The sequence below is a fragment of the Xenopus laevis genome, chromosome 9_10S (assembly GCF_017654675.1).
Source record: "Xenopus laevis strain J_2021 chromosome 9_10S, Xenopus_laevis_v10.1, whole genome shotgun sequence".
Lineage (NCBI taxonomy): Eukaryota > Metazoa > Chordata > Amphibia > Anura > Pipidae > Xenopus > Xenopus laevis.
In genome coordinates this window covers 75,592,809-75,618,242 of record NC_054388.1, presented here as the reverse complement: position 1 = coordinate 75,618,242, position 25,434 = coordinate 75,592,809, and the positions used below count along the sequence as shown (strand labels likewise).

Here is a 25,434-nt window from a genome sequence, read left to right as displayed (position 1 = left end):
ACGCCTAAGAATAGTAGTCGGCGTCTAAGAATAGTCGCCAGTGCCTAAGAATAGTCTCCAAGAATATTCGCCGGCGTCCAAGAATGGTCGCCGGCATCTCCAATGGGAGCAGAAACCCTCAATTTTTTGATTGAAACTTACCAGAAGCTGCTGCATTTCTCACCCTAGGCTTATAGTCGAGTCAATAAGCTTTCCCAGTTTTTGAAGGTAAAATTAGGTACCTCGGCTTATACTCGGGACGGCTTATACTCGAGTATATATGGTAGTTAATGAGCAACTACAGGAAGCAACACATTATGTGCAGTCATTCATGTGAGCTAGCATAGGCTGGTTTTATTGCTGCTTTTCCACCTACAAGAACAGTACAAATTCCAACAAGCACTAAATATTATTTGTGGTTAAATTGCTAATTCTTCCCTTTAAATGGCTTTCATACAATCATAACAAGCTCTCAGGAAATGAAGAAAGGAAACAGTCAACTTTATCCCACCGTGGGGGGGGCGACATAGAAACCCATTTACATTGTAGCTGTATTGCCATGATCAATTAACTGTCTGTTCCCATTAGCAAAGCAAGAAATCACCAAGCGCACCCAGTCTGAAGGTGTCCTTGGGATGTGCCGCCACTGTTTAGATGCTCACGACAGGGAATCCTTGCCACTGTGGCAGGCAATCTGCAACTTAGCCCCTCCTCGGTTAAGGATGGCATATATTTTACAAAAGACATTAGTTAACAGACAGATGGGAGAGCTGCTGGGTCTTCATTACAAAGTGACTGGCTTTGGTGACACCACGAGGGATGTGATGGATTGGACTTGCGAAATAAATGAAATGAACTCCCTACAGTAGAGGTCTTGCAGCAGAGGAAATCTCCCCTTGCATCCACTTTTCTTTTAACTCTTTTTTTCCTTTTAAGACTCTTCACCTGTATTCCTAATCACAGTTAACATGGCCGTTCTGAACCTGCAGAACTGTGATCACTTGTTTTATCTACTTAAATGTATTTTTTTAATTATCTAATTGAGTTTATGCCTTTTGATTATATATATGGTTGCATTTGATTTTATAGTATAGCTCCCAAATATAGCAGAAAGCTCTGATTCTTCCTCATGAATAATGCACTATATTTATGATGGGTGTTTAGGACAAGGCTTGTGGGCGACCCACCTCCTGTCCCTATGGCAAGCAGCATATACCCATGACTGTAAATGTAACAACTAAACAGGTTGTACTGTACTCAAAAGCAATATTTAAGCTAAATAGTGTTAAATGGGATCTAAAGTCTAATATAGAATAATGCTAGAAATGCTTTATTTTGTATACTAAACATAAACATGAACTTACTGCACCAGAAATCTGATAAAACAAATGATTTATGTTTTCAAAGTTGGCCGCAGGGAGTCATTATCTTGTAACTTTGTTAAACATCTTTGCAAGACCAAGACCGTGCACATGCTCAGTGTGGTCTGGGCTGTTGTTAGGAGGCTAAGCTTAGGGATCATCATGAATCAAAACAGCACAAGTCAAATAATTTCTGCCATATAAGCTGATACAGCAAGACTGATTAATAATCAGACTATGCAGACTGCACTGGGTCTGTGGATACGAATCTCTAGACAGTCGCCTGCTGCTTTACAGGGAAACAGACAAAGCTGCTGGAGTTCTGGGAAGTAAGGTGGTGGGGAGACCGTATGAGTCCACAGCAGTCAAAGCAAGTAAAACGAAGGGGGAATTTCACTGCATACAGTCAGGTTTCTTATAAAAACTGTACACTTATTTAAATTAAAGTGTATTCAAAATAGATTCCTTTTTCATTAAAGAAAGTAAAAATGGGATTTTATTTTTTTGCCTTTACATTCCCTTTAATTCATAACATTTGTAAGCAGGACTTCGTAGTAAACATATAACCCTGTCTGTTTTTTTTAGTCTTATTCTTCAAACAGACATACAGGTTAGCAAAAATGTGTCAGAGCAAGGCAGGCTGGAGAGGGTATGTTATTTAGCAATCAAGCAAGACTGTCACCATTAGATTGACCTAACCAACTTCATCAATTCCAATTATATGGCAACCAGAGGCATTTAATGTTAGGTAGGGCATGCTAATTAAATTGCAATAAATATTAGTTTGCATTCTAGTAACAGCCAACATCTAATGAATTAACCACTAATAGCTCATTTATTAAATGCCAATTACATGCTGGTTGCAGACAATTTGAAAGTAATAGGAAAACTTTGTCTATTTTACATAAGAAATGTCCTCCAAATTTGTCCTGCTGTCTTGTCTCCTTTACAAAGTCAGTCCTTAATGCAGTGTTACTGGGTCAGTTTGCATTTCACTGATACAGACATACAATTAATCATTAGCAAGCATCTACCGGTTAGAGTAAGTAAATGGAGGTTTGGCTCAGTTTGCATGGAGAAATTCCAGGCACGTTCTCTAGAAATTAAGTATTCCTACAGCTTAAAGCATGTTCACAGTAGGTAGAAATGGTTCCACATGGAGACTTTTATTACAGATATTTTATTCCTAGGGTAAAGTGTGTTAGCACCGTAAACAAAAATGGAGCCTAGGAGAGTCAAAAGAAAGGTCAAGGGAAAGTTTACTTTAGAATGAACTTTTAGCTTAATGTGGCATTTCAAGAGAATATGCCATTGGTTCTCCTTTTGTAGTTTTAAATAGCTTTATTATGTTCAAGTGCTTAAACTGAGAGCCCAGAGTGTGCTACCCTAGGCTAGTATGAAAACTGGAGACTCCAAGGGTGTTCAGCACACGGCATGTGTTGTGTAGTGATGGGCGAATTTATTTACCAGACATGGATTCACAGTGAATTTCAGTGTTTTGCTGCCCGCGAATGTTTTCACAACACTGTGGTAAAAATTTGTCGGTGGAAAATTTGCAGAAACAAAAAAAAATTGTCACGGGTCAGAATTTTTCAGACGCCCATTGACTTAAATACATTTGGACGAAATAGTGGCGCATAAAAAAATTGTCACTGCTTTTCGTGAATCTTCGAATTCACCATTTTGTGAATTTTTAGTAAGTACGTAATTGTGGGAGGCTCAGTATATTGTTTGAGGGACATCATACAGCGTTGCATTATTATTATTATTATTACACTACAGCTAATGGTATATCCCACTGATGACAAAAAGATTGTGGACTGAAGATGTTCATTTTAGCTGGTATGTTCTTTCTTCCACAATAGCATAACGGACACATTAACCAGCAGTTTAGAACTCTTGAGTGGCTAGCACTACTGCACACCATTGCTCTACTTCACTTTTAGGTGGTTATTTACTAAAATCTGAATATTTCTTACTATTTCTTAAAACCACTTTGTCCAAACTAACGTGCACATTTTTACTGTATTTATCAATAAATGTACTCGAAAAAAATCTGGTGCGGGAAGAGACTTGATAAAATCCTAAAAGAATCAGAATTGTACATTTTTTTTCGGATTTGACGCCTGAAAACATTTCATTTTGTTGTTTACGGTTAACTTTTGGTGGATGCAAGATCTTTTTCAGGAGTACTGGGGATCTAAGGTTTTCAGAAGATGCGGATTTCCTCAAACAGAATATCATAGCTTTCAGAGGAAAAGCAATTTAGTCAGCTGGAAAGTTGAAATCAATGGATAAGACTTTTTAACCTCGTCTATTGTAACATTCCAATTTTTTCAATTGTTTTCTTTAAATAGGATACTATGGGAGGTAGCATTGCCATTAATGATGGGCGATGGATTCACTGTGAATTTTCAAGGAGTTTGCAGTCTGAATGTTTTTTTGCAAAACTGGCGTGAAAATTCGATGTAACAAAAAAATTGACGCTCGTCAAAATTGTCGCACGTCAAAATGGGTGAATTGAAAACAGATGCACCCATCACTAATTGCCACAATTTGGGGCTTCCTGTATAATATTATCTGTTTTTAGTAGTGATGGGCCAAATTTATTCGCCAGGCGGGAATTCGCGGCGAATAGATTTGGGAAACTGCTGCAAAAACTGCCGGCGTAAAAAAAAAATGGATGTCGGCGCCGTTTCGGCAAAGCGAAACGCCCCAAATTCGCCCATCACTAGTTTTTAGATAATACTGCAGATTCCATGCCTCTATTCTTTGTGTGCATTTATTCCTATAAGTTGATTTTTGTTTTTAGATTTTTCAAAACCACCCCGGTTTTACCGTTCAATTAACATTAGTATCATATTTTAACCTTGTATAATTTAAAGCTGTGGTTGTGTTGCATGCAAGAAATACAGGTGTGGTGCAATGAAAGACAGAGTGATGCCATTCTTTGATTTAAAAAAAGTGATTTAAAAGAGTGTTCAATATAATTCTGCTGTGAGTGTGACTGAGATTCCCTGCTGCCTATAACATTTTTCTTAAAATTTCCAATAACAAGGGACTCATTACACTTGAAAAATACTGTGAACGGCACTACATAATATTAACACTGTTATATATAGAGATATCAAAATATATTTTCATTTGAGGACACTGAAATTATCCTAACTGAAGAGTGGATAATGAATCACGTTAAGTACTGGATATATGCAAAAAAAAACTGTTTTTCAGTTTCCCAATTACATATGACAAATCTAAATGTATTATGGATACCTAAAAGGCTTTATCATAATAGTTTAAAAAACATATTCAGAAAGGATAAATGAAACTATAAAATGACTTTTAAAGTATTTATGAATACAAAAAAAGAATAAAATATCACAGATTTGTGTAAAAAAAGGGAATGCTTGGCTAAAAACAACAAGATTTCTTACTTAGACCGTCAAAGACCTGCAAATTGTATCCCTTCAAGGTGCACTAAACGTGTCCCTTGTACTCTACTCTGCAAAGGAGCCTCAGATGACATGTTGGCACATAGTGGAAATGTAATTAGGCACTTGGCTTGATTAGCTTGTGGCTGGCACAATTCTGCATTGCTGCACTAAATTGATTATTTGGTGCCTGTATTATTTTTATTACATACCTGCCCATATTGAGTTGAATTACTTGTGGACCAGTTGTAAGGAATTGGTTATTTTATGACTAGCACAATAGTTCACTAAGCTTTGTTTTGGGCCAACAGCTATGCTTCATATGCTAAATACTGACAAAGTCAAAATGAATTTAATTGCCTATAGCTATCTAAATGATCTGAATCCAAGTTTGTCCCTAGGGGTTCCCTGGGTTAGTAAAATGATTTCTTTCAGAGAGGATGCAGTAACAGTAGAGAAATATTCAGTACAAAAAAACATACATTGTGCAAAGCTGAAATTGTAGGAATTTTGATAAATGAATCTGGTTTTTAACTAAAAGTCATTTTAGAATATTAAACAATGAAGGCTCATCTCTTCTGTAAGGGTTGCTATAGTCACTATTAAAAAAATAAGAATATAGTTCTGCATTGTGAATTTCCCTGTTTGTGTCTTTAGGGCAATAATTCAAACTTGGGATTTTTCCATTTATTAAATATTTATAAAAACTAGAGGCCCCATGACTCAGGATGTGTCAGAGATGAAAACACACAAAGGCATTTTTTAGTGATAAAGGGGTCATATACAGGTATGGGACCTGTTATCCAGAATGTTAGGGTCCAGGGGATTTCTGAATATGGGATCTTTCTGTAATTTGGATCTTCATACTTTAGGGGGCAGATTTACTAAGCTCGATTGAATAGTTCGAATGCAAAAATATTCGAATTTCGAAGTATTTTTTTGGGTAATTCGACCATTGAATTGGTCAAATTCGATCGAATTCGATCTAATCGAATGATTCGAAGTAAAAATCGATAATCGAAGTACTGTCTCTTTAAAAAAAACTTCGACTTCATACATTAAAGCTACCGAAGTGCAATGTTAGCCTATGGAAATCTTCCAGAGCACTTTTCTAAGTTTTTTCTAAATCATTCGATCGATTGCTTAAAATCGTTCGAATCGTTCGATTCAAAGGATTTTATCATTTGATCAAGCGATTTTTATTTGATCGTTCGATCAAACCCTTTGCGCTAAAATCCTTCGAATTAGAAGGATTTTACTTCGAGGGTCTAATTCAAGGGTTTTTTAAGCCTCGAATTCGACCCTTGATAAATCTGCCCCAGGTGTACAAATATTCATTTAAATATAAAATAAAGTCAATAGGATTGTTTAAGCTCAAAATAAGGATTAATTATAGTTAATTATATTAGTTGTCTGTCTTCTTATTACAGGGAAAAGGGAAATTATGTTTAAAAATGTGAATTATTTAAATAAAATGCATTCTGTGGGATATGGCCTTCCCACAATTTGGAACTTTCTGGATAATGGGTTTCTGGATAATGGATCCCATACCTGCACTACCAAAAGTTCATGGTTTGCCAAACAACATCTTAGTTTTGGTCAAACTTTGTGAATTTGTTGGTATATAAGCTCCATCAACTTCTTTTCTTTTGGTCATTCCAGTCTTGGGTTTTTTAAGGTACTCTTTAAGTCCTGACTCCTCAAGAGTATTGCCTCGTCTCACTCCTCAGGAGATACATTCTAGCCTAGCGGCATTTATTGCTAGTTGCTAGAGCTGGGTCTCAGATGAGCCTAGGAGAAGAAATGTTAATATGTATCTCCCAGCTCTTGTAATTAATACTTGTGTTTTTAGATGGTTTTCTCCAATGAATTGTAGGTATACTCCTTGCACAATACAATGTTTTTCTCTTCAGGAGATCACTCTGAACTATTTTCTCTTCTGCAGCCCTCTCGCCTGCAGCACATCAGCTTTGATTTGAGCTTCACACTCATCTCCTTAAGTACACAACAGGGTTAAACCAATTCTACAATATAAACATTGTCTTGCTGGTAACAGTCATAAAAATAGAGTGTAGATTTAGCCAGGTGCCTGTAATACTCTGATCACATCTTACACAGGAAATCGTTTGTTTTTTCTGTGTGCAATAGGCAGTAAAACCGTATGCTATGAAACTAATCCCTTGGCCCAGGGACAAGACATGCTGCATCTCCAAGAAAAGGAAACAATCATTATATTACAGTGTTATGTAATCCTTATTAAAAAGCTTTGAATTTTACATTAGTGTTGGTTTTACAACACTCAGTTTTTAGTGTTAAATCCTTACTTAACTATATTTGCTAGCCATACCATGCTAAAACTGCAACATTACTAATAATGTCTAGCTTTATCTTTCACCAGTAATGTGAGTAATGGACTTCTTAAGCTTTTCATATAGAAGTCCAGTTGTAACTAACAACTGCCTCTAGTAAGGGGATCTAAGGGAGAATAATGTGCAATAAAATGCTAGAACTCTACACCCCAAATAGTTCCTTTCTTGTATCATAGATCTTGAAGTATATAGGTATAAAATCAACTGAGTGTTGTAAGGATATTACTTGAGCAATACCTTTTAACAAATAATAGACAATAAAAAGTGGTATTTCTTTTGATTACATTTTCTTATACTTGATAAAGAACTCATTCTGAATCTTGTTATTTACCATTCTATTACATGTTATAATGTCATAGATAGAAATGCCAAACATTTTTATGAAACAGCACTAGAATTTTGCTAAAATAGCAAAAATTCCCTTTCAAAAATAGACTTATTGACATAAAGGAACAGTAACATCAAAAAATTAAAGTAGGTTAAAGTAATGAAAATATAATGTAGTGTTGCCCTGCTAAGTTTGGTGTGTTTGCTTCAAAAGAACTGCTATATGTTTATATAAACAAGCTGCTGTGTAGCCATGCTAAAAAAGGAGAAAAGGCACATGGTACATTGTAGACAACAGATAAGCTCTGTAGTATACAATGGGATTCTTGAGAATTTATCTACTGTGTATCCTGTGCTTAAACGGCTGCCCCCATGGTTACACAGCAGCTTGTTCATAAAAACTATAGTTGTGTTTATTAAGAGAACATACCAGTTTTACCAGTGCAGGGCAACCATACATTATATTGTCATTCCTGTAAAATACTTTCTTTTTTTTGTTCTTATAGGTCCTAAGGTATGGAGGTCCAAATTACGGATAAAATCCTTATCCTCAGGCCCCAAGGACTCCAGATAAAAGATTCTATACCTATAACTGTGCTCAAAGTCTGACCTAACAATATTCATCTCCCCTTATAGATGTGCGGCTTTGTCATGTCTCCACAGAAGTTATCAGATTACTTGAAGAAAAAACGATTGAATTTTGTGGAAAAAGGAAGACTTCAGTTGTATGAGTTCCTGGATTTGCTTACTCTGTAAGTTCCTGTGTGTAGAGATGTTCAGTTAATGATCACCATCTTATTGATCTAAATGACTTTAAAAAATTGAAAATGAGAGCATAACAACTAAATGACAGATGCTGCAAACAGGGGAGATAATCCTGCATACCCCTACATGCCATGCAAAGTGTCACCTATTGGCAGCCTATTTGTTAAACCTCAAATTTTTCTGGTCCATTTTTTAAAGGGGAAAAACACAGATATCTGGAGGAAAAAATGCTCTGAAGCTGCTAAAAATTTCGAATCGGAAAACACTTCAGCTAAAACCTGTTGAAATCATGTATAAGTCCATGGCAGATGGTCAATTTACCAATTGGATGTTTTTTACCTTCAGAATTCTCAAGAGTTTCCGGCTGTTTGCACTGGTTTTTATTCGCTAATTCAATACATTCAAGTTTTCAGAGCAACAATTTGAAAAAGTCTCACAAATCACATTGATGCTTCATTTTGTCATGACTTCTTGTCGCGCCAATTTTTTTTTCAAAAAGTTGTATTAGTATATATTAAGAGGATTTGGTCGTTTGGTTGACTCTTTTTTTTTAAATAAAGTGAGAAAAAGTTGAGTTTTATTAAATAACCCCCTTGGTGTATTTTCATCAGATGCCACACAATTAACAGGAGTATGTCAACATTATAGGTTGTGTACAGGCCTTTGTATATTTTCTCCATAATTTTGTAATGGCGGGAACAAATAAAGTATTGTACAAAACCTATTATGTTGCCATACTCTTGCTAATTGTGTACAAATATTCCTCTTAAAAGGAGAAGAGACAACACTTGTTGATATGGGAAAGTCCACATAAAGAAACCCTGGACAACAAAAGACGATTTTTACATCTGATAGTGCTTAAAGAAACCGTGTTTCCAATATTAAAAAAGGTTGCTGTCTTTTCTTAAAAGGCAAAGCACACACAGCTGACACACAACTATACCTATTTAGCTCCAAGTTGGGGGCTTCCGTGTAAAATTGTTCAAAGTCTGAGATTAAAATATAAAATGTTATAACAATTACATATAAGATGCTGCCCTTTCTTTCCAGCTGTGAACCAAGGAGTTTATTTTCGATAAAAGAAGAAAGAGTAGGAAGCACTGACAAAACCAGAAGAGGCATATACAAGGTGAGATGGTCTGTTGCTAAAGCCATTGTTCAAACAGGTTTTCTAAATAATTCACACATTGAACTACCTTAAAGTGTAATTCCCAAAGCACCAATCCACATTGTACAATTGAAATGTAGAACAGCCATTAAAAGTATTTGGAATTAAATTAGAAACTAATTTGTATCTAATTGATTGCTTGATACTTCACTTCATTAATCACAGAAAACCTCTTTTGCCTTCAAAATATTATGCAGGCCTTGTGCTTTTTAATGAGAGCTAACCTTTCATTTGCGCAATCCTTATTCTAATGTATATTCATGTCAGAATTAACATATCCCCCTATTTGCCCTTGAGTCAGGTGTGATACCATTTATTTCCGTTAAGTATCTATTTCCCTTTGCTCTCTGCTTACTTTCACTGGATTTAGTGATACAGTTGATCACATTTTTTTGGGTGCAACAAGCTTCTGTTGCCCATTAAATGTTGAGCTGTATTACACATAGTGATTAATCAATAATATGAGAAGATGTAATTGCACCTATTAATTCTGGTATTTCCTAATAGCAATACAGTCAATCTGGATATGGATCCAAACATTCACTCCATTGCCACAGAAATATCTGGCTAATTCTCCTTAATAAATCCTCTATGCCAGTGCCTATATTTGGCTTGTTTGACATTGAGTGGATTAACTGATGACATGTCGGGTCAGTTTTTGGGAACTAACCATGTCTGTTATGTCAGAAGGGTGCTTGGTAAATTCTTAGTTAAACCCGTGGAACCTAAACATTTTCATCATCAGCTTTGTACCAAAATAAACTTATTATATTATTTATAACCTCTGGGTAAATACTACTTTAACACAGATTTTTTTCATAGTAGCTGGATTTAATGTTATCTGATATTGATTCCCTTTCCTTCAAAAAAAAAAAGTACAGAACATGTGCTATAAGAAGACAAGTGGAATATGATACTTCTGTACCACCATAGTCTTTTTCTTGAACTTTGTTTAGATCCTTGCTTCAAAAGGGTGAATGGATAATGTGACACATTGGGGCATATTTACTAAAGTATGAATTTTGTCCTTGTCTTAACTTTAACAATGTCCTCTAATTCTGAAGTAATTTGCCAGTGATTGCCCCCATACTAGGGTTGCCACCTGTCTGGTTTTGACCCGGACAGCGCAGTATTTTGAAGGAGAATTGCAGGGGGGCCCAGGAGTGTAGGGGGCCCAGTGAGACCCTAATTAATTAGCAATTTTAATATATCTTGGTAAAATAGGCCAACTTATAAATATTTTGGGGCCCTAAATTTAATTTGCTATGGGGCCCAGTAACAACTAGTTACGCCACTGCCCAGTGCCCCTTACTATGCGACTGGGCATCATGCTGCCCTTACATTTTTGCTGCCCTAGGCCTGGGCCTTTGTGGCCTTTCAACAAATCCTGGCCTGCTGGTAATGAGTGTTTGTAGGTAAATCATCATGATTTCATGATTTTATACTGTGGAAAAATGAAACTGCGTACAGGTATGGGTTCCATCTGTTATCCTGAAACCCATTATCCAGAAAATGGGCCATCTCCTATAGATTCCATTTCAGTTAAACAATTCCCATTTCTGAAAATCATTTCCTTTTTCTCTGTAGTAATAAAACAGTATCTTGTACCTGATTCCAACTAAAATATAAATAATCCTTATTGGAGGTGAAACAATCCTACTGGGTTATTAAATGTTTGAATGATTTTTAACAGACTTAAGATCTGGTGTTCCAAATTATGGAGAGATCCATTATCCAAAAAAAACCCAGGTCCCAAGTATTCTGGATGATAGATCCTATACCTGTATATGTTTTACAGAACCAACCAGTAATGGTACAAGGCATGCTTGGAATAGCTTTTATGACAGTCAGCACTGCTAAAACAGAATATTCTCTTGTTTCACCAGAGTAGCCACAGCCCTGTCAACTGACAGGAGTGATTGGGTACATCCATCAGAAAAATGTCAGATCTGTCAAAACTATCCAGCCATTTATTGACACACCTGGAGTGTATATAATGTTGTCTTTCTTGGAAAAACTAGCAAAAATGTATACTCTCTGATAGGGCAGACATGCTACTATTCCAGATTAGGAGGGATATCACCAGTGGAAAATAATCCAGAGGCAGTCTGCATCCCATGCTGTTATTTATAAAGAATATTTGTAAATCAAGAAGAAATAGGCCCTTAAAATACAATTATATACAAATATAAATTACTGAAATTTTTTGCAATGTATTAATTTTTTCTATTTTCCCAGTCTAGTATGCTCCTCTTAAATTGCCGAAAATTCCCCCTGCATTGTGACGTCAGGTCATGTCATTAATTCAGGGCTGACTTGCTATTTAGGAAGCACTGCTTCTTTAAAGGGCACCTGTTGCCACCATACAGTATATAATCCCCAACCAATGGTAATAGAGGCTAGTTTTATTTATATGCCCCCAGCTAGTCTAGGTTACCCACACCAGAAGGAGCTCCTGGTTCAAGCACCATGTTGGGGCACACGCATGCTCATAATGAGCGAAAACCACATCTTGCTCATTATGTCACATCAAAAGTGCATTAAACATATGCATCTGACCAACATGGGCGCTAGCACCAGAAGTGTCCTAGCGCTGGTGGGGGGCATTTTTTAAAATATATTTTTATTTTTAATTTTGCAACAGTGAACATTACAGGAAAATGTGGTCGGCATTTCCCAGCATGCATGAGCAATACGTTTTCGAGTTTACCATATGTTCCTGTGTTTTATAAAAAAAATTTGCATTGAGGTCGAAACAATAACCAGTAATCATAACAATGAAAGTAATCCTTATAAAAGGGAATGAGAGAAAGAAAAAATAAATAAACCCCAAATATTCTAGGATGCTGTCAAATTAAAATATATTATTTTAGTACGTCTATCTTATTGTGGAGATAGACGTACGAGATACATGGAGACATAAAGAGTGATTATACTCTTAAGTGAGCTAATGATTTTGCATGTTCTTTGTGTCATCCACTCGTTGCAGACCTTATTGTATTATTTCTGTTTCCCTGCTAGTGATTTTCTCCAAAATGAGAACATTATACAGTCTGACTTTAACTAACCGTATATCTAGAGCAGGGGTTTTCTATGCTTTTGTGATCATTAGTTTAGCTGCTGAGAAAATGTGGATTAGTAGTTTCCTTAAATAAATTTGTTCCCTCACATGCTAATTTAAAGGGGCCTCTGCTGGGTCCTTTTTTTATGAGAGACCAGAAGCGTAAGTGATTAAAGCATATATTCATATGCAAAATCTGGTGGCTTTTGGGTGCCCAACTCCTTAGATGTTTTCATGTCTCCTTACAGTTATAGCAAGTGGTTCTATGGCTAGGGCAATCAGCAAGGGGGACAAGGGGCACTCCTGCTTTTTCCCCCGGCCTATTGAGAACGTAGATCACGTGAAGCCCATATGATGGACACACGCTTTCGGGGAATCATACAGAAATGGGAGAGGGGACCCATATTTGTTAAGGACAGCAAACAGAATTTCCAGGTTATAGAGTCAAATGCTTTCTACAGATCTATGGATAGTAGCTGGAGAGAGTATTTTAGATTTTTGCTATGTTGATTGTTAAGTGCCCTACAAATATTATCCTTTACTTGTTGGCCTAGTATGAACCCTTCTTGGTCTTTATGCACCACATTATGAAGGAATTTTTTTACCTTGTTGCCAGGATCTTTCACATCAATATTCAGGACTGAAAATGGATAAAAAATGTTTACAATCTCTGTCTCTGGTTTTGGTGTAACTGCAATTTGTGCTGAGAGCTTCTGCGTCAAATTTAGAGATCCCATGCATGACTATTCGGGTGGGATTTACTGTTAGTGAGCCCTTTGTAGTTCTGATATGCATAAAGTGGTGTTGACACTAAAAAAATATTCTTCAAAATATTAATGTACATCAAAAGTTACTTATAGCTCATGTTGTTCGTTTTTCATTTTCACTGATTGGGCTGATTTTGAAAACAATTGTTACAATTATTAAAACAATTGTTACTGATTCCTAAAAACAGAATCAGATGGGTAATGTACAGTAAAAGCATCTGTAAATACTTTTTATGGCAAAATTATAAATAGCATGCAAAGACAATATTATGATAAATGTAAAAAAAAGGTTTCATTTCTGGTGTCGTTATCTCTTTTAAAGGGAGATTGCAAATATTTATTATTTAAACGTCTTGTTAGCATTGTATCAGTCTTACTGGCTTTTTGAAAGTATCTCTGTTTGATCCATTGTATTTTCTGAATTTCCCTTTCTATTAATTGCCAATTTGTTTCTGTTTGCACTTTCTCTATCAGTCGTCTAAGGGTGTTATTAAATGGAGCAGATTTGTATTGGGTTTTAAGTTGCTGTAGCAAGTCCATTTGCTTTTTTGTTTTTGCTTCCCATTTTTTATATTGGATTGAAGTTGCATGAGGATCCTTCGAATGTAAGCTTTGTGAGCATTTTAAGCTGACTTTCTTTTTACAAGGCATGTATTTACATTGCACTTTATTAACATCTCACAGGGGATATGGCATTTGTTTGTGATCTATACCTGCTGCTACAGTATATACTACTAATTACCTAATTGCACAGCATTGGTTACTGCCTTGTCATAGCATTGTGTGGTATGATTTAACATGGGCAGTATTAATGAATTACTATTGATATGATGCAAGAAAAAAAAAGGAATGCATGAGCAGTACCAACCAGTCTGTCTCCATATGATGATTGTACACTCTGTGCAATGATGTTTTGTGAAGGACAGTAGTAATCCTGCATATTGTATTAATCAGCATTGGTTAAGAAGTCTCAGTTCTATAGCATGACCTTTTCTTGTGATAAATGAAATAATACTTAATAAAGAAAGGGCAATTTATAGTAATACATGCAAGGCTTGATATATAGCCCACAGCAGTGCATATCAATGATTATTGAAAATATAATCTATAAAAATACATTTGTATCTGCTTAGGCAACTAAGGGCTTTGCCTGCTCCCCACCAGCAAGCTTTAGACTTGAGTGGCACCAGTGGTGCAGGGTGAGGAAGGGGTGATCCACAGGTGTCTGACAAAATTTGGAGGCTTATTTATCAAAATTCTCATTTTTGTGATTTTAATGCCGTACAGAAGTATGCATCCACATTGATCCTTAGATTTAGGCTGGTTGGCATGTCGCCCCTAAAATCTTGGCACCCAGGCCTGACAATTCCTAGCAAATTTCTTGTAGACAACTTTCACTTGGCGAATTTTTGCATTAGAGGTTTTCATGGTTTTTAACTTAACAAATCTCAATTTTTTAGAGCTTTTAAGAAATATAGAACAACCACACATTTTTAGAGATTCATGGAAAAAATGTAAATGATTGTTAGTAAATGGGCCCTAAATGATTCCATGGGGATCCTTAAACTATTCTGCACAAGGGACATCTGCTGGTTGAATCCAGTCCTGAATAGATGATCGGAAAAGGTTTCCTCAGCTTTCATGAGAACCTGCTTTCCATTTTATTGTATACATATACATCTGCTATTGTTTTATTTACATGCATACAATATAACATGGTCTTCAGTAAGGGTTATGGTAATGTTAAGGCCTACATCAGTCAAGATAATTGTACCAGAAGAGGTCTAGGACAGAGAATGAATCTTATACTGGTGGGATCTTTTAAATAGTCGGTATTTTAGGTTTTTAGGCCTACAGGCTTTAGGGAGTCAGGACTGGATGGGTTCTGAGCAGCCCTGTTTGCATTATCTCCTCATTGAGGAGTATGTTTTTTTACAAAAAAGGGTTGATGTTTATTTCAACATTTTGAAACATTATAGGTTGATAGGCTGCTAGGAGGAAGGGAGGGGATGATATCACTCTAACTTACAGCACAGCAGTAAAGAGTGACTAAAGTTTATCAGCGCATGACTGAGGGTATCTGGGAAACTAACAACATATCTAGCCCCATGTCAGATTTCAAAATTATATATAAAAAATGTTTGCTCTTTTGAACTTTTTTTTCTGCAGCAGCAATATTAACTGAAGCATTTTAAAAGATGATAGAATCTCTTTAAATACTGGAGTAATACATTATATATTTCAATACAATGTTTGCCATCCTGCATTAAACAAGAATATTATATATGAAATATAGGAAAATTTATAATTGTAAATACATGCAATGGAATAGGAAAAATTATATTTCATGCTACTACTGTGACCGGGTAATGGACAGTTTTTCAGGTAAATCTGCAGCAATTTTAAAGGTTATTCAGCTGTGGTTGATCATTTCACAAATAAATCTAATTTGTCTGATCTCTGGGTTTTGGGAGTTATATAAATGGGAAAATACTGGTAAAACATCTGTGTTTTAATTTCACCTCAGCTGATATTTCTGAGTCAGAAAGCAGGAACATTTCATAAACCAGCCAGGAAAGCCTAAAATTTTCTTTTAACTAGAACTCCAGGATTTAAGGTCAGTCATCTATCCCTAAGATTGTTCATTCCCATTTTAAAACATGTCGCTGTGAACAGACTATACATGTACCTTGCCAATTGGCTTGGGTCAGTTTTATCTATCTTCAAGTCATCTGTATCAGAGAGCAATTTATGATACAGTGCAATAGACAGAGTTTTATGTGAGCTACAGCCTGAATAGTCCCTACTACAATATATCATTATTGGTGTAATTTTCATGGCCAGAGTCCCATTTTTATGCTATAGCTCAGTATATCATTTTTGGAATATGAGGTGCAAACACTTTACCGATATTGTAATTTAAAATTTTAACTTAAAACACTCAAAAATATTGTAGCATTAATAAATTCCATTAAAAATAAAGGCCACACTTTATTTCTATAGCCCAACCTTATATCACCTGTCTGACCTTCGTATTCTTTTCTTGATGGACCTAGCTTGATGATATGAGACCCTTCATGGTGACCCCAGATGAGAAAATTGCTCGCCATCTTGACCAGAGATTTCAGAAGATAGACAGTTGGCAGCTTCCTGAAGACACCATGAGACTATCAAAACTACAGTGTCTCAACCCAACTCAACTGGTAAGGGATGTGGAATATATATGTGGATAATATTACCTTGGGATCAAGTCCAATCTGGAACATCTTATCTGAGGCATTTTATAGACATATGACAGTTGAATATGTATATCCAGGGGGTTGAATTCAACAACTAATATATATTCGAAGGGTTGCTATAGATGGAGCATGGGGAAATGCAAATAATATTAAAGCTGCCTCAGAAAATTACGATATTCTTACAGTAACTTCTGGGAATCTCATTGAGGAAATGTATTTTACTTGGAGCCAGGGCTATAGACTAGAAGTTGTTGTCTGTTCTGGATTCTGGATCCTATGATTGAGACTGTAGTGTGAATCCTGGTGAAAACCATGGAAAATCAGTTTATTTATTGGTGTTGCCCATATGTAGTGCAACTGTAATGGCTTGTGTTTATACAGTAAAATGTGTTTTGAGTGCCATGGAGAAAAGAACTCTATGAATACATGCCCTTAAAAATCATGCCCTCAGATAATATCTTGTTCAGGTTTTCCTGTCTGATTTGAACTGATATACTGGCACAAAATAGATCAATAATTTTGCACTTTTTATTACAGTAATCATATAAAATACTGTACATTTTGTGATTACACTGTACAAGTACATAAGACATTATAGACAAATAGCAGGGGCCCTTTGTTTCCCATAAAGAGGCCACACCTTCAGACTAGAGTAACAGAACTTTCATTTGAAGCAACATAGGTGGTTCTTCACAGTGAGGACAGTGATGGCCGCCAGGTGATGTTGTGATGGCTGATTCTGTTAATTATTTTAAGAGTGGCTTGGATGATTGCTTGGACAAGCATAATATTCAAGGTTATTGTGATACTACAATTTACAATTAGTATAGATATTGGAATGTATAGTTTATGTGAGGGTATTATGGTGTCAATGTGAGTGTGTGGGCTGTTGTAGACCAAAAGCTATCACGGCTAATCTTGTAGTAGACCAATATTTGTTGGCATGGACGACGACTTGTTTGCAGTCAGGGCCGGACTGGGCCTGCAGGACACCAGGGATACCTGGGACCAGTGGACCAAGACTGGCTCCTCATTTGAGAGCCTGGGCACTGCTCCTTGACCTCCCCTACTGGCCCCGATTGCATCCTCAAGAAGAAAAAACAAGGTATATGCTGGGAAGCTGATGGAGGGGTGGAGGGTTGCAGCTGAGGCAGTGTGGGTGGTCAGAGGGGTGTAGGGGTCACTGAGGCAGCAACCCTGGGGGCCCCAGACCCCCAGTCTGGTATCTAATACCTGCCACTAGAGAAGAGAAATGGCAAGCACCATAGTCATATTGCAACCCCCAGATCCCCCTGCACATGACAGTTTGCAAAACCCTGTACAGAGTAACTTCCTATAGTTCATTGTAAAACTTTTATCATTAATCTTCCATGCACCTCTGTCTTTGTAAAACAACTTTAACTCAGCATTGTAGACTGCAATCTGATATCTATTGTTTAGATCATGCGCCAATAGCATGCAGTCACAATCATTTATTTATGGTTGCACTGAAAACTGTTAAGGATGTTTTGGACTTTGACAAAAGCACTTCCACTGAAATTGTACATGTGCCTGTAGTATCAATGCATTAAGGAGAAGGACAGAACATCATTTTAAGTTTATAACTTTATTTTATTGAAATTGTTAAAGCATTTAATTCTAAGACTCAAAGCACCTCCAATAATTCAATTACTTTCCACAGGTAGAAGTAAAATCAGTTTATCATGTTCCTTTGTACAAGATTTAATACTGTTGCTGGAATGGAGATTTAATGGTGATTTATTTTGGTGCTACTAATTATGGAAATGTGCTGAGATTTTAATATTAAATTAGTAAGAGTTACTGTGTACAAACTTTTTTTTTTTAAACAAGGAAACAGTTGGAACTTGTATTTTCCCACATTCAATTAATTCCATAGGTTTTGGAATATACCCAACTGATGCACTGATAGATTTGATAAAAAAACTCTATTTCAAAACAAAGCTATGTTGTATGGCCAGTTGTATTTATTCCTGCCTTCAGTATGGCTCTATACAGTATATCAATCAAAGAGTCGCATGAGTTCAAAATATTTTCGTTTAAAGAAAATAGTTACTATATATAGCTACAGACCATCAGACAGGGAGATATTACAAATGATCCCAAAGATGAGTGATTCCATACTACTTCTTGCAACCTAAGTAGGCCAGTACTGTTAAATATATCAGGTAATAATAGACTACTTGCCTTTCACTGTAATGCTCAAGGACAACAAGCACATTTGCCTCTCCCTAAGCTCCACTGCCCTCGCTGTTAACCCACATAAATGTTATGATCACTTGGAAACTGTTGTGGAAATATTCATTGCTTGAATTCCCAAGTTCCAGAATGGCCGAGAGCCTGGAGAACCACCAGAGAGTGATTTATCATACACAGACATAAGTCTGAACACTGCTCGGCATTGGAAGCCTAAACTGTCCTCTAATATAGTTCAGCATTGAAGGAAACATTGGAAATGGCAAACTCAGCCCAATTACCCCTAGAATTATTTAGTGTACCATACATTGCTTCCAGTTTCAGGGTTTCACTCACAATTCCTGAAATTGAAATACTATTATTAATGCATTTATTAGCACATTGCTGTATACAAAAGGATGCAGGCATTTTGCAAGGCAATCAAATGGATTATAACATACTGTATTAGATCATTTGTACAGAGTACAGGTTTAGGATCTCTTATCCAGAAACCCATTTTCAAAAAGCTCTAAAGTATGGGAAGTCCAACTTCATTTTAACTAAATCATTTTCATTTTTTAAAAATCATTTCCTTTTTTCTCTGTCATAATAACATAGTACCAGGTACATCATGCATTAATCCATATTGGTATTAAAATAGTTGTTTTAATGTTTTAATGTTTTAATGATTTTAGCAATCCAAATTACAGCAGGTACTGTAAATTCAGTTCAAAACTGCATAGAAGGGCATACTTGCTTTGAAAGTTTTTGTGCCCTTAATAATCACACTTATGGTCCTACTATTCCTTTAAGAGCCTGCTGCACATATACTGTCATGATTACCATCAGTGTCTATTGTGTTGTCATAACCACCATTCCTCGAATCTATTGTGAAAGATTTAATTATATGCTAATGTCTTGTAGCATACACACATAGATTCTGTCATATTGCTTATAGCTGAAAGAAAATATTCTCAGATGGAGGGCACTCTAATATAAAGTATTTGCAATATTATTAACTTATGGGTGCAAATAAAGCCCAAAAAAAAGCCCCCATATAAGGCCAAACACAGAATAATGTTAGCAAAGAAAAGGGCCTGCACTCCAAATATATAGATAGACCAAGTGGTATTTGAATAGTCATATATTTATATATTTAAAAAGAAATACATGCATAATACAGGGCAAAAAACATGCCAGAAGATATCACAGAAAATCAATTATACATACCACTTAAAATATGGTCAAACACCAATATGAAAAAGAAAGCGGATACACCTGCCCTGAGAGGAGAATCACCCCGACGTTTCGGCTTTTAGCCTTTCTCAAGGGGAATCCATGAATTCAAGTATTTCTTTTTAAATATATAAATATATGACTATATACCACTTGGTCTATCTATTTATTTGGAGTGCAGGCCCTTTTTGCTAACATTATATTGCTTATAGCTGAAAGCCATAGTCACCTTGTTCTCTTGTTGCACTTAAGGGGTATGTGATTGAACAGCATCCTATGAGCAAAGTATGGCTTTACAGACTTAACATGTCTTTGAAATGGCTTAAGACAATTTAACCCGGTGACACACAGAATCATAACCAACACAGACCCTGCTGAAGGCACATACAGTACTGGATATTTATAGATTTTTTTCAGATGGTTTTGTTTTGTTGTAACAGGTTTTTGTACATGGGATTACCCACACTGTATCCCACCACAAAACATATCTTTCAATAACTTGAACACCAGTGATTCTTTAAAACAAATGAAACTCTTTATTGAACAGATGATACACAATTACCCAGTGGTGCTGATTCAGATGGTGCAGGGTTCCCAGCACTAGGTAAAGCCCACAGTGGTGTATTTACTCCAGAAATTTCTCTATTCCAGCCTGACCACTTGAGTGCCTGATAAAACCTTTACCCCCCGCCCCCACATTGGCAACTTCTAAAGAAATGCATTTGATAGCTCTTCAACCTGATATTTTTTAATGGGATGAAGGAGAGGCCTGATGCTAGCTGTGATTAATAGTGGAATGGGCTATGAGGTCTTTGTTACATGTAAACATGTTTTCTTAAAATCTTACTACACAAGACACAGTGGAAAAACATACGCAAATTTGGGCACCATGGAATATATTTGTTCAATCGTGAGAGATAGACAGTCACCCAATGTAACAGAGATCGCACTGGTGAAAACAATTCATTATCGATGTTATCCTATACTAACGTTTCTTTTCCTTTGAAAATTCTGTATTGGAAATATATATGCTTACCATTTGTTAATGCATTTGTTTTTGAAAAATAAAAGAGATATAAAAAAAAAAAAATCTAAGTACACTAAATTATACAAAGTAACATGGTTTCGGGCACAAATACAACCTTATAATTTTAAACACAGTACCACTTTGTTGCTGCACTTTGCTATTTTTCAGCTGTACACAGCCACATAACCCTTTGAATAGAAGTTTCCCAGCGTCCAGGCAAACTGTGGTTATTGTTGTCTCCATTAATTCAAGAAAACATCCATGGACTCAATCAAGCAGGGCTGTACTGAATTTTTTCTTCAACATAAATCATGCTAAAATTATCTATCTATCTATATATATATATATATATATATATATATATACTGTAAGCGAAAGAGAGAGAACTGAAATATTAATATTGCTTTTTAAGCAAACAAAATATTCTAATAGGTGTTTTTCCACAGACCCCTTTTCCCTTATATGAGACATTTAGATTTTGTTTCTGATGAACTGGTTAAAACTGAAACCAGCTATTCTAATTAAGCAAGTGCTTTACTGCCAGCAGCCTCTCATATTACATACCAGTCTATGAACACTACATGGGTACTAATTTCCACATACTGGTGTTTTTATTAAACAGAACAAATCCATGAAGAGACAGACCTCAAGAGAGGAATTATTTAATAAAGCTCTTGTGGTGAGCGCTGGTGTGATCATTTAATAACAAGTAGGCCCATTAGGCACAGAGAAATGACTATAGGATGGCGAGGGAGTTATAAAACTACTGGTACATTTGGCCTAGTATTCACTACAGCCTGTATTGCTGGATGAGACTGGCTTTTGCAACAATTTTGAAAAAGTAACAACCTTTCAAACTTTCAATAGCAATTACATGTACAAATAACTTTAAAAGCACTAACCATTTTTAAAAGATTCATATTGGAAAGTTGCTTATAACTGTGTTTTCTTTTATTAGGCAAAAAAAACCAAAATTTTTTTGGTTGACATGTCCTTTAATGTTTTATTTTAGAGGAAACCTGAACACAAATAAATAACATACATACACATTATCAATCATATTTTAGTCTTTTGGCGTACATATGTACCAGCTTTGCTGAATTGTTTGAGAATTATTTTCATCCATTCTTCCTGACACATTTGTATGACATTAGTTGGATGACACTTGTACACTTTATTCTTGAAATAGTTCTGTGTATTTCAAATTGGATTTGGGCATTGACAGTGTCATTCGAGGAAATTCACTTTCTTGCTCTTGAGCCACTAGTGTTACTGTGGCCTTGTGTTTGGTACAATTGTTCTGCTGAATTTTGTAGCAGAATGAAGTGGGCCCTCCTAGAAATTTGTTTTTCTATTATTTCTTCTATTTTTCTAAAATGCCTACTCCTACAGGATGATGCTACCACAATCCTCAATCTGCCTGTATTTTACTGTTCTATAAATTGAAGGCTATATATTTTATTCTGTGTGGTAGTACTGTAGTTCATGGAGAAACTCTTTTCACCTTTGTATCTATTTGCTTTTCTTTGCCCTTCAATGTGTAAGTAGTAATAGGATACTGTATGTTCTCACAGAGTTAATGTGGTGCCACATCACAGGTGCTGGCTTCTCTTTGGGGTTTAGTAATTCTAATGCCTTTTTTTCTGTATTAGTGGGTCCACTAAAGTATTACCCCATCAGAATTAATATATGTAAAATTATTTATGTTCCTAAATTTCCTTATATACTGAGTAATACCCCCTGCCACATACCCAAGAAAGCCTTACATGATATAGACCGAACGCAATCTGAATTTATTTGGGGGAACAAAATGCCCACACTATCCAGAGCCACTTTCAATGCTCCACAAGATCAGATGGGACTGTCCTCTCCCAATTATGAGCTATACTATTTTGCCTCCCAGGCCTCACATGCTGCCGGTTGGAAAGTGTTTGACGCTGATAACCCGGCATCCATAATAGAGGCACTATATCTTACTTCTGTTGAAAGCCTGCACAATGCTTTATATAGAACTCGAAAGGATCTTGGCCCTTTATTGCCTGTAATGGATGCCACTAAGAGAGCCTGGGATGCAATTGTGCAAATCACTAAAGCTGATACCACTATATCTCTGGATTCACCTTTATGGGGTAATAGTAACTATCCACACTTAGCCACATTCTCAGAGGTGGGAACATGGACTAAATTTGGTCTTAAGCGGCTGTCTCAAGTATATGCTGATGTCACTCTTCGCGCACTGCCTAAATTTCGCCAGATCCTCTCTCTGCCTGACCTATCCGAATTCCGATATAACCAGATCAGTCATCTTTGCTCAGCACAATTCCCAACCCCTCCTCTGCACCTACAGTACACAAGGATAGAAAAATTGATATCTCAACCCGCCAAGGTCAAGCTCCTATCCAATGCATATAAGCACTTAATTTCCAATAGATATGATCCCCGGCCCAGAGTGAAGTATAAGTGGAAGAGTAGTGGGGTTCATATCGACCCAGATGATTGGGAAGAAATTATAGATAACCTATATGTCCCATTAGTGAGTGTAAGAGACAGGCTCATACAGTTTAAGATCATGCATCAAACATACCTCACCCCTCAGAAACTATTTACGATGGGGAAAGTAGCTTCACCCAGCTGTCCAAGATGTGGTGCTTCTGTCGCTAATTTCATGCATTTAATGTGGGATTGCCCAGTGATACTTAGATATTGGAGGGCAATTGTGAACTTCATGGCTGCCGAACTGGATCTTCCCCAGATACTTAACCCTGCTACTTGTCTTCTGGGTCTCCTTGACTCCGTTTTACCTAGAGTAAACACTAGATGCCTGATGAGGTTGCTTTTCTTTTACGCAAAAAAAGTTGTTGCCCTGCACTGGATGGGCCCATCACCACCGACTCTGACTAGATGGATTGGACTAATTAATTCGCAACTGGAACTGTACAAGCACGCGGATGCCCGAAGAAATTTGACAATATTTGGAACCCTTGGCTTGAGTCGCCAGCCACCTCGACCAACCAATGATAGTCACTTTTTCAGCCGTACCTCTTTTCTCTACTTTCCCCCTCTTTCTTTCCTTTCTAACTAGTTTTACTTCCTTCTAATTTTTTCTGTTGTTAAAATTCAATAAAAATTAACCTTTAAAAAAAAAAAGTATTACCCCATACCCTACTACGCTTCTTCATAGAGATTGTAGGTTCTAATCTTCTACTGAAGCCTGACTTCCTTAGACTCTAAAGACATATACACCATTGTTAACAAACAGGATCTAAGAGAAAGAGCTAGAGGCTTATTATACTAATGGACTCATATAATTGTGCATAAGACATTTCCAGATAGATTTGATACACTTAAAGGATATCCGGGATATCTTTTAAGTAGACCCTATATATGTAGACCCTAGTGCCTACATATACGTATATAAAAGAAAATGTGCTGCTGGTATGAAATTCATCAGAGTTATAATGTAACATAGATATGCAAATAATGTTATAGGATGCTTTTCAGTTTACAGCTACTTTGTATTTATACATCTAATGATGTCACTAATCTATATTAGATTAATCTGTATCCCTACCAAGAATACATTTACAATGAGAATGGACAGTATTATTACTGTGCCAACATATTCTTCCAGTGCCAGTAAAATATATAGTTATATATCGTAAGCATACTCTTTCAGTAATAATCAAGTCTTCCACATTATGTTCACATTGTCTAGCTACACATTGGGTTAAACCCCTTGTCAAAAGTTGTTGTGTAGGCAAACTTTGTAGATCTCATATTATTCATTTTTATGTATTTATTTAGACATCTGCTACGCTACCCTTAGACAAAAGCACAGCATAAAAATAATTCTCTTTACCTGGATTTCTGACATGACTTCTGTTAGTGTCATATATGTTGGAATGAAACAATTTAACTATCCAGCCAATCATCTTGCTCTACACATTGTTTGCAGACTTCCTGTTCAATGAGTAGGATATTGGTCACCTGTGCTTTGTTCCCCAGGACATTACATCAAGGTTGCTTTTAGTGGTTGCTTTATCTGTTTGCCACTGTTATTCTAGCCGGACTGTAAAAATCCTGAAGCTTACTTAAAACACCTTGGCAACTCCCTTCATGGCCTTATTATAAATGCTTCTAAATGGTTCCCTTGAACTATATAATCTTGGTAAATCTGCCCAAGAAAGATAACCCTTTATGTTACTCTACAAAAAGTGCCAGATAATGTAAGAAATTACCTTTATCCATGCTGAGTAAAATGTTTTTCTTTCATCCGCAGACTGGAGCCCTTAATGGAACAAGGCCACAACCTCTGCAGTGCAGTAAGTTAAATTCTGTCCTCCAGCAGTGTTTTTCTACTTTCATCTTGCTGCTGCTATTCGGGATAGCAAATGTCAGAATTAAACAGTACTTTTATGGCAGGCCTTGAGAAAAGACAAAAGAGAAGCCTTCATCATTGTTTGTCAGGGGGCCTATCGGCTCCCAGTGGGGGAGTCAGGACCAAGGAGGAA

General features: G+C 36.4%; 1 protein-coding gene across 1 annotated transcript in view; it reads left to right on the top strand.

Moving 5' to 3' along the window:
• The window catches only part of LOC108703040, a 93,392-nt gene that overhangs the window by 50,009 nt on the left and 17,949 nt on the right, over nt 1-25,434 (top strand). Inside the window, exons 6-9 of the mRNA XM_018238957.2 lie at nt 8,104-8,219; nt 9,283-9,361; nt 16,285-16,431; nt 25,203-25,245. Coding sequence (XP_018094446.1) covers nt 8,104-8,219; nt 9,283-9,361; nt 16,285-16,431; nt 25,203-25,245 — 385 coding nt within the window. The remainder of the gene's footprint in view (nt 1-8,103; nt 8,220-9,282; nt 9,362-16,284; nt 16,432-25,202; nt 25,246-25,434) is intronic.